The sequence below is a fragment of the Opisthocomus hoazin genome, chromosome 3 (assembly GCF_030867145.1).
Source record: "Opisthocomus hoazin isolate bOpiHoa1 chromosome 3, bOpiHoa1.hap1, whole genome shotgun sequence".
Taxonomy (NCBI): domain Eukaryota; kingdom Metazoa; phylum Chordata; class Aves; order Opisthocomiformes; family Opisthocomidae; genus Opisthocomus; species Opisthocomus hoazin.
Genome location: NC_134416.1, coordinates 75848980 through 75858862, shown reverse-complemented (window position 1 = coordinate 75858862; position 9883 = coordinate 75848980). Strand labels below are relative to the sequence as shown.

Here is a 9883-nt window from a genome sequence, read left to right as displayed (position 1 = left end):
CCAAGATTTCACTGGATTCGTAGCTTCATCATGAAGGATTATTGGCCTCAAGCTTAAAAAGACTAATCAGTAGGCAAAGCCACATCTTGTAAACAGCAGAAAGTGCTTACTAACAACCATCCCAGTTCTTAACTGAATCCCAAACATATTTTAAGGTCAATGCTCTATCCATCTGGTAGCGTTGGATTCAATCTTCAATGTGTTTTCTATTTTGAAACTTATAAACTTGCATTTTACATACACACGTAAACAGAAATAATTCGAGAACAGCATCACTGGGCTCTGGTTTTTAATGAAAACATCACAACCACCCTAGAGCAACAGCGGGCGTAGGAGATGTGACTACCCGGACACCTCTGCGGACTACCGTGAGGTCACAGGAAATCCCAAAAGGAAGGGCAGTCTGCACATATTATACATAGGAGTAAAAAAGAAAATCTGTACTCAAACAGTTGTTAACGTGGCCTTGTAAAACACCGGTGCAAAGGTTTATTGGTCTAATTCATCAAAACAATCCTCTATTATAAAATTGCTACAACTGAAATACTCTTAAGAATTTGTAGCTTACTTGGTTGCTGTACTTCTCCAGCAAACTCTTTATGAAAGTCACCCACTGTATCTATACGGAGCAGACACTTTCCATACATGTTTGCTTGCCTAGATAAAATTCAAGCCATGTGTGATTTTTTTAAAAGGATTAAAAAGGTCAGTAATTTTTTTGTGCAAGCCATTTTCTTCTTGAATAAAGTCACAGTAAAACCATATAGCCAAAAATGCTTTATTTCACCACCAGCCATATAACCAATATGCATAAAATGGTGGCTGTAATATTTTTGTTCAAAACAGTTCCAAACCCCAAGAAAACTATTCTGAAAACATTAGCCAATACTTTATTCCTATAAAAATAAAAAAGAAAACAGATACATTCATTTCAAGAAGTGTCTACATTTTTAAACAATAAATTAAGCTTCGTAATATCAACATCGATTTACATTTCAAATGATTTAAAAGAAAAGTACAGCTTAGGATACAAACTAAACTGCTTCCCTACCTTCCAAATACATCAAATGCATTCTTTAATTTCCTTTAATGCACTGGCACCTAAGATTTCAGAAGAAGAAACTATAGAGTGCTACAGAAACAACTGTTTAAAAAAAAAAATAAAATAAGAGCCAGAGTCATTGAATGGATATTATCTTCCAAGCTTTTTCTACATCTCTGACCAAACTGCTAACTGAATGTACATGAAAAGACAAACTTTGTAACTAGAATAGTGGAATCTTTTGCAAAGCTTGCAAAAAAACCCCCAACCCCAAACAAACCTTTGGCTTTCCCAACTGTTATGTAATTTATTCCAGTACTATTAAGCACATCTCCGTATCAGTTGTAATGAAGGTCAGTTTTAATCAATACACCATTTAATATTATGAATGCCTAGCAGATTTTCAAAGCCTTGATAAGACTGCCCCTCTTATTTATCTTGTATCCCTCTATTAGGTTACACAATGGAGTGTGAAAACCTAAACAAATTATGTTTAGTACTCACTGCACAGGTCACTGGAATGTAAGTATTGATACTTGTCATTTATTTCGCAAACTCTGGATTTGAAATATACTTGCATTTGAGCGCATATAGTAATTCCTCACCTGATTTCTATAGACAGTAATTTAATTTCTATTAAAAACTAGGAAAAACAACAGTTCTACCAGGTTTTCATTCATGTGTGCGAAGCTCTGAATTAGAAGGGCACTGATCAAGAATAACTCCACTGCCACCACGCTAACCTGCTGCTTAATTGAAACCAGTGAAGCCCATAAAAACTAAAACTGCTGGTCTGAGCATTTTTTCCCTAGAATGAATGTAGGGCTTCACTGTTCTCACAAACTCCTATAGATACACTTGATCGAACTTTAAACTGGACTGCTCACGTTAGATAACGCAAGTAACAACCCCACCAAGGTCCACACAGACTGCTGATTTACTGAGCAGGCTTTCAGTCTCTTCGCTAAGGAAGGCAGCCCTTTCTCCTTCCGCTCCGCAGCAAGGACTTCTGAACCAGGATTGCAACCAACCCTTCGCAAGAAAGCTGAGAAATTAATCGGGCAGTTCGGTCAATGCTGAATTTTCTGTGCTGCAGTGGCCATACTGTTTACTAGTTGAGAACTAGTTTGGTTTATGACTACTTAAGATGCAGCCACAGCAAAGAAGGTACTCAACTCTAGCAGCTTGCTTTCTTTACAGAGAAGCCATTTTTTCCCTTGTACAAGGTATAAACATGTTTTGTATAGATTTTGGTAAATAGTCCTTCCCTTACTTGAAGATTCAGATTTTAATGTGCTTTTTTTTAAAGCATCAATTCCAGCTTAGCACAGGAAGACTTCCCGATGCTTGGGAGAGCAAGCTCCAGAAGACTTCCTATTTAGAAAACGGTTATTCTGTAGAAGGCTGATAGAAATAGGATGCTAGACTGATTTTAGCTGGTAACCGATCTCAGGTAAAGGATTTATACATCTAGCAAAGCATCTGCTTCCTCTCAGCATGTGTGGCAACCTCATTAGTTACCCAGCCACATTCAGGTACCATTTCTGTCTCAGAAAAAGACACCAAATGAAATGATTTTTAGAAGGAAAAGATTTCAGTTTTGTTTACTGTCATTTAAAAGCACAAAACAGTAATGAGGAAAAAGTTGAACTTAAAATTATTTTCTAGGCCAGTTTGACAAAAATTAAATCCCATCAACAGTAGGGCTTTTTAGTAAAGAAATTGTTCCAAGAGAAATGATGCATTTAAAACAGAGAAGTGTTCTGCAAAGGGAAAAAAAAAATCTTGCATTTCCTACCCCTATACCTCAACTCTTAAAATATTTTCATCCTCACAATTTGATTTTTTTTTTCTTCAATAAAACCAGGTCTAATCCGAATAAAACATTTCCTACATGCTTTTTTCAAAACATCTTTATGATTTTTACCCCTGCTAGCAGCACTGTTTAAATTCAGAGAGAAGCTCAGTTCAGGCTGGTCTGAACCCCACATTGCACCTTCAGCTGGTGTAACTAACACCATATCTTAAGCAACAGCAACATCACTTGGCCTGACAATGACAAAGCCAGTTTTACAGTCGTGGAAAACCTCAAAGTGTTTTTAAAAGGTAAAACAATGACAGGTCAAGAAATGATATCATGAAAGCTAAGAAAACAGAAGTTGAGCAACCATCAGTAAACTGAAGTGTTTCATTACTGTCTATTAAAATCATTGTTTTAATATTTTAAATAAGAACTTCATTCAATTCAAAACCTGCAGCTAAGCTCAAAATCATACATAATCTAAGACTATTATCCAAGTAGTCTGCAAGAAAATTAGGAGAGTCAATAAAGGCACATCTCCTCCTCATTTCCAAAGCTACCTCTTAAGATGAATTTGTGTTTAAAAAGAAAAAAAGACAGTAGTTACTAGTCTCTTAACTACAGCCAAAACTAAACAGTGTCAACAGTCCACACAATTTTCCCATGATATACTTGGTCCTTAACAATCGACGAGTGGTCAGATCAGACCACTGCTGTCACAGGGCTAGTCTGAGCTGAGAAATGATTAAGTCTGTCAATACCACACGCTACTCCTTTTCATTCAGAGAAACTTACTTTTTTTTTTTTAAGACAACAAATTTCAGTGATTGTGGATACTATCGTTTGAAGCTTGTGCAGCTGGACAACTGGAACATCAACTATGTTAAAGTACACTAAAACTAAATCATATTACATTAGATTTCTGTATTTAACTGTTAATATAATTCTATTGTTAAAACAGACAGTCATCTGAGATGGCTTAACACTATCAGTGTCAGAACTTCAATGCAAGAGAATCCATTTAATCAAAACATTATGTTTTATATAATGAATTAAACATTTACTTGGCTTTCAACTGCCTTTGAATAAAGTATTTCATGACACAACTTTACCTTCTATATAGCTTCAATTAATAAATGCTTTTAACCAAGTAGACTAATTGCAGGTTACCAACTAAAATACAAACACTTCCCAGCGCTCATTCTTTCTGGAAAGGCTTTATGCGAATGAGTAAAATAAACCTGCACTTAAATGCTACATTTCAGAATATAACAATAAAGCCATTAATAGTGAAATAACCATATTTCCATTTTAATTGATTGAATATAAACCATGCGTGTCTATTTTCAAGATTCTCAATCAGTGGACCATTTATGCATTTAGTCTGACACATAAGAACACCATATACAGGGAAGGACTTTTGTTGTAAAACAGTATCATATTATGCTTATAATAAAGCAAATGCATAGCTCATTAGATATTTCAGAACTACAGTTCTTCTGAAATATATATATTTTTAACCAAGTATTGGGTAGTAGAAGAAATTACGGAAAAAAGAGAACAAACTATTAAAAAATGAGTGCATATGAAGAGCTGTTGCGGAATTCTTAGGTACATTTTGATTGCATATAATTTAGTACCAACACCTAAAAGATGGGATTATTGAAAGCAAAACCCTGGATTACAAACTAGTTTTTCTCTTTTTTTTTTTTTGCTAAACACCACCACTATTCCAGGTTTGGTTGTATTTTAATGATTCGTATTTCATGCAACCTGTTAAGCAGAAGGCATTCATGGTTTATGGCACCATTTTTCTTATTTTCAATACATGGTAAGATCTGTCCCTCCCATCTCCGCCTCTGAAGTGTTCCCCTGTAATATTTCTGAAGACACTGAACAGGCTTTTTAGTTACTTCTGTATCAAAAATAAAGCCACTTAGTTAAAATTTGCTTAATTCTGAAGAATAAGTGTTAGTTTATTTCACAGTGATGAAAACCTCAAAGGCTTACTACTCCCTCTCCATCCACCACCATGCTAGAAATTTTGAATACTTATTGTCACAATCACACAAGCACAGGCAAAAATTGAGGTTTAACTGTTTATGAAGGTTATAGAGAACCTTGACTTCACAGCATTTTCTGCCTTTTGTCAATTGCTTGACAGTTAAAAATTTTGTGTTAGGAGTTTTAACTCCTACCCAAAAAAAAAGTAATCAATCAACTCTGTGCCTTTTTAATTTCCTAATTATTGTGGTAACAAAAGGCAGCATTAAGAAGATGTTTTCGTAATTATGCTTTCATTGCAAGATCAGATCTAAGGCATACATCATTCAGTGCAAAGTCATCACACACTACATAGAGAAGACAAAAACCCCTTCATTCTCCCCAGTGGACCCTACAGGTACATGTGCAAAACCCAGCAAGACTGAAATAAAGATGGACACAAGGTACAAGATACTTGCACAGTTAATATTTGCTCTATGGTTTACAAAAAAAATAAATCAAATATTACAGACGTTACTATTTTTATAGCTTTGAGTAGTCCCTCAGTGTCCAGCAATTTCAAACAAGTTATTAAAATCCAGGTAAGAGTTCACAAATGGTATAATCGAAATCACCTAAGTTTACCAGAACAAGAGCAGCATTTGTTGTCACAATATGACCATCATCATTTAAACACACACATATTAATGTAAGTGAAGCCTATACCATGTATCTTGAGACTGGAGTTATACGAGGAATAAATTTACAGTGTTTTGGTAAATACATATTCAATATGAAGAAACATAAATAGCGTGAGGAATACAGCAATAACCTTGAACACAAATAAACCAAAAGTTTAATTAAGTACTTCCATGAAAGAAACAGATGTCACAAAGAGATGCTTTACGTATTTTCTGACTATTTATTTTCTTGCCTTTTTCCTCCTTGCCTTTTTCACTTCTTGACAAACTATTAATTGCAAGTCATGCCAACTGCAAGGGATGACTCTGAGACCTGGGCACATCAAAACTTAAAAAAGAAAGAGATGTTTTGACAGAAAGGCACACACATAAAAGGGAGGCTTTTATTAACCACCCAGCAGGCACAGATTCTTTAGCACTCACTGCTCCTCATGTGGGAAAGAGCCACTAGCTTTTCTCACTGCTCAATATTCAAACAGCAGCAGGCACCCTGCACTTGTACAACACTTTTCCACATGCATTTTTCAAAAAAATTTCCTGAGCAACATGTGCATGTCCAGTATCATTTTACATCTGAAGTCACAGACAGATTAAGCGACGAGATGCAGTTTAGCAAGTTAAGAGTGAACCAGAGTTACAGTTTCTTGCCTTCCAACCTGTGCCTAATCAAGCAAGAGGATAATGATCCAAAATAATACAAAAACGTCAGTGAAAGTGAAATCTGGAATACAGTTTATAAGAATGAGCACAAATCTAATTACTCTTCAACCTAACAAAGCCAAGAAGCTTTCCATGTTGCCAATTACATGGCATGTTCCAATTAAAACTCTTGATCAATAAATAGTAACCAGGTATCTTCTTTACCTATAGCTAATAATGTAATCTTAAAGGAAGGATCAAGCCTGTAGAAGACAACAGTCAGCAATTTAGCACATCCTACATTCACTTTTCAGCTATCTCCTGGCGAAAAAACATAGCCTTCTGGTAACATGAGATATGCATATTGTACAGCTGTGGCAGTTTCTACAATGAAACTCCAGATATAACTGATAATATCCATAATACAAACCATAATTCTAAAATATACCTGAATATGTGTGTGTATATATATAAAGAAAATTATCTAATTTTCTCTTTTATACACATATAAACATCTGGCTAATATGCCCCATAAAAATTTTTCCTTATTTAGGACTGATCTTTTAAATAATAGTTTTAAACAGTCCCTTAGAATATTTTTTTTTAACGCTATTCAAAAATGAAGAACTATGTCAGGGTAACCAAAAAGCACACACAAAATAAATTAACATCATACAAATGTGGTTATATTGTTCAGAAAGTCCAATTCTCCCATTTGAAATGAAATGGAGACCAGTGTACCTTAGGGTGAATTTTTCATCTTTATACAAATTCATTCTCTCTTTCCATGTAAACCCTCATGTGAATTTAGCTGCATCTCCGTAAAGCAAGAAACACAGTAAATCCACAGCACTCTTGCAAAAGGGAGTTGTGTTTCACTGGATAAGAGCAGTTTTTGCTGAAGCGCAGCAAATCAACATTTTATCACCATCTGAACACTAGCAACACCTGTGCCCTTGTAAGCTTCACACCTTGAATTAGCAGCAACATATTTGATGGGTTCAGTAGTAATTTTTCTTCCAGTATTGGATTAGACTACTCTGCATATACAGTAAGTCAAAAGTCTAGTACTTGTGTGCAACATTAATCCACATTTACACCTAAGAACTCATAAATACACACGGAAACAAAGGTGACAGAGAATTAAACCTCGTTTTAAGCTAAAATGTTTTCAGTCCACGTACAGAAAGCAGTGAAAAACAAGTATAAAGGAGATGGACAGCAGAAACAGAAGAAAAGGAATACAATAACTAAAACTGTAAGAAGTAGATCACTGTAAAAAGGGCAAGTTGCAATTAAAATTGATCATCAGAAGATGCAGACTATACTCTCTGCATAAATGCTTAAATGCAACATTATTTTGCACATCACATACAGTAGATGTGATTTCTAAGAAGCATATTATAACAGCTGGTGTACTAATAGATTTAGGGTAACTGAATACTTAATTTCTCCAGCTCTTAATGTACAGTAGTTATGCAGTAGCCTTTAAAGCTCTTCAGCAGCCTTATAGAAGTCAAGGTTACATTTCCATAAATATTTAGTGTCCCAGTAAGAAAGCTACAAATATTCACCTTCATTGAACTTTCATACAAAGATATTAAATACCTTCTCAAGCTGAACCATTTCAATACTGTGAGTTTTCTTTTTGCTGTTTCAAAGGAAACACAAGGACCTTTCTAACTTCCAAAGTTAAGGGTGTTTTAAGGCAGTAAAAGATATGTATTAAGGTTTCCATGATTGTTTATGGTTGTCTATGTGAATAAAGCATATTACACACAATTGCTCTTATATATTTATCTACATGACTGCATTATACTGTACATGATTTAGCAATCTTCTTGAGAAATTTAAAGTGCCACAGCTCAAATGTGCTCATCTGTCTTTTCATGGGCTTCTAGTCCATTCTAGCTGCTTTCAGAAACAAGCCCTTGCTTTACTTAAGGAGCAGTCTTTTTAAGGGAAAAAAGAATTCATCCTTCGCTGCTGCGCTAACTGCAATCCAGTGGTCGAACCAATCCTTCTTTGTAAACACGAAGAATAGCTTCACAAACAAATTTGTATTGGCTCTGTACAAGAAAAAAGAAACAAAAAAATTTATGGACGATTAGTGAAACTCCGGATTATGCAGTAGTATTGAATAGCACTAACAGTCTCACTGCTTCCTTTTCTCCTGGACAATGACAGGAGAGGAGATACAAAGATCGAAGGAGAAAATCCAACTCTCAAACCTTGCCAATCCTGCAGCTACATATTACTGGGAACTTTTAAGTTACAAGACCAAAAATAGATTTAAAATTACCATATATATAGGTCCAACTTCCTTGCTAAAAACTTCTTTTGATTTTTTAAAAAACACCTACACTATTGCAGAACTTGGAGTCACTTTATTTTCAATTTGTGATCAGAGCACACATCTCCTTCTGTAACAGAATGGGATCAAAACCTTTGGATATAATATTTTTGAAGAGTAACAGCCTCATTAATTCTTCTGTCACCCAACATTTTGAGCTCATTCAGGTCTTATAAAGTCTTCACAAATTAGATTAGTGTTTCTTTTCTGAATTATGCTATTACAAGAAGTATTTCTTCCATGATCTTGTGAGGTACCTCTTTGTTTAAGGCAATTAGCCTGTGAGTCTCTTTCGGAATAGTGATACAGGGAGACATTAGCAATAGGACTGGGGCAGAACTTAAAAATCCATGTAGCCTGAATAAATTTTTATGACTAACACAAACCTGAGATGATGGAAATTTAAAAGAACTTAAAGATCAAAGCATACCTCTCCTCTTCTCCCCAAGTACTTTTCGCTGTTGTCAAAATCCCAAAATGACCACCTTTTGCCAAAACTCCATGTCATATATTCAGAGAAGCGCAGCTTCTCATTTTTTAAATCCCTTTTTACATCTTTGAAATCTTTTCCTAGCTGCCCTTGTATGTCAGCTCTCATCAGCTCTCCAAGAGCATCTGGAAACACTCTCTCAACATCTCCCAAAGGACAGGGCTAAAAGACAACATTTGGACTCTGAGGGACCTTAGGCTGCATTTAAATACCAGTAGTTAGGACTGTTATTCTTGCCCCTAACCTGCAATAAATTTTCTCTTAAGTACAGAAAAACTTAAGGAAAACTGGGGGATGGAAATTAATTTCCTGCATCTCAATTTTCCTGCCTTCTCTTTCAACCCTTCAGTCAATTACTCCCACCTTCAATATCACTCTGTTCTTTTGTCTTTATTTCTTAATTACCTTGACTTTTATCTTCATTGTTATTGTCATTTGCGTATTTCTACTGCCTGAACAAGCTAAGTGTGATATTTAGCTCTCTGTTCAATACTTCTGTTAACTTGTGCGATCAAGTTACTGAACAAATAAGAACGAGCACTTCAGCATTGCTTCCTCTGACTCAGACTCTGACTACTTGTTTTCTTTTATCTGTTGCGGTATTTCTACTGCTCACTCAGCTGATAACTAGTTCTATTATTTATGTCCTAAAGCACTGCTTTCTGTATTGTTTAGTATCTTTAATTTATCTTTAATGGAACATAATGGTTAATTTTTATTCTTTTTTTAATTTTGTTTTTAAATGAAAGGCCATACAGTTACACAAAATTTTGTTGTAGCTTTATTAATTTTGGCTGAAGCTTTTGCTTCACTGTTGCTGCTGACCAAATTACAGGTCTTTGAGAAACTACAGCTTTCATGTGATTAACAGCAG

The 9883-nt window shown here is 35.1% G+C and overlaps 1 protein-coding gene across 6 annotated transcripts in view; it reads right to left on the bottom strand.

The window, feature by feature from the left end:
• Nucleotides 1–764: 764 nt before the first annotated feature.
• The window catches only part of PTPN3 (protein tyrosine phosphatase non-receptor type 3), a 130675-nt gene continuing 121556 nt past the window's right edge, over nucleotides 765–9883 (bottom strand). For all 6 annotated transcript variants that reach the window (XM_075416701.1, XM_075416703.1, XM_075416702.1 and 3 more), the window contains one exon: nucleotides 765–8235. In XM_075416701.1, the coding sequence (XP_075272816.1) occupies nucleotides 8158–8235 (78 nt within the window). In that variant the 3' untranslated portion in view covers nucleotides 765–8157. The remainder of the gene's footprint in view (nucleotides 8236–9883) is intronic.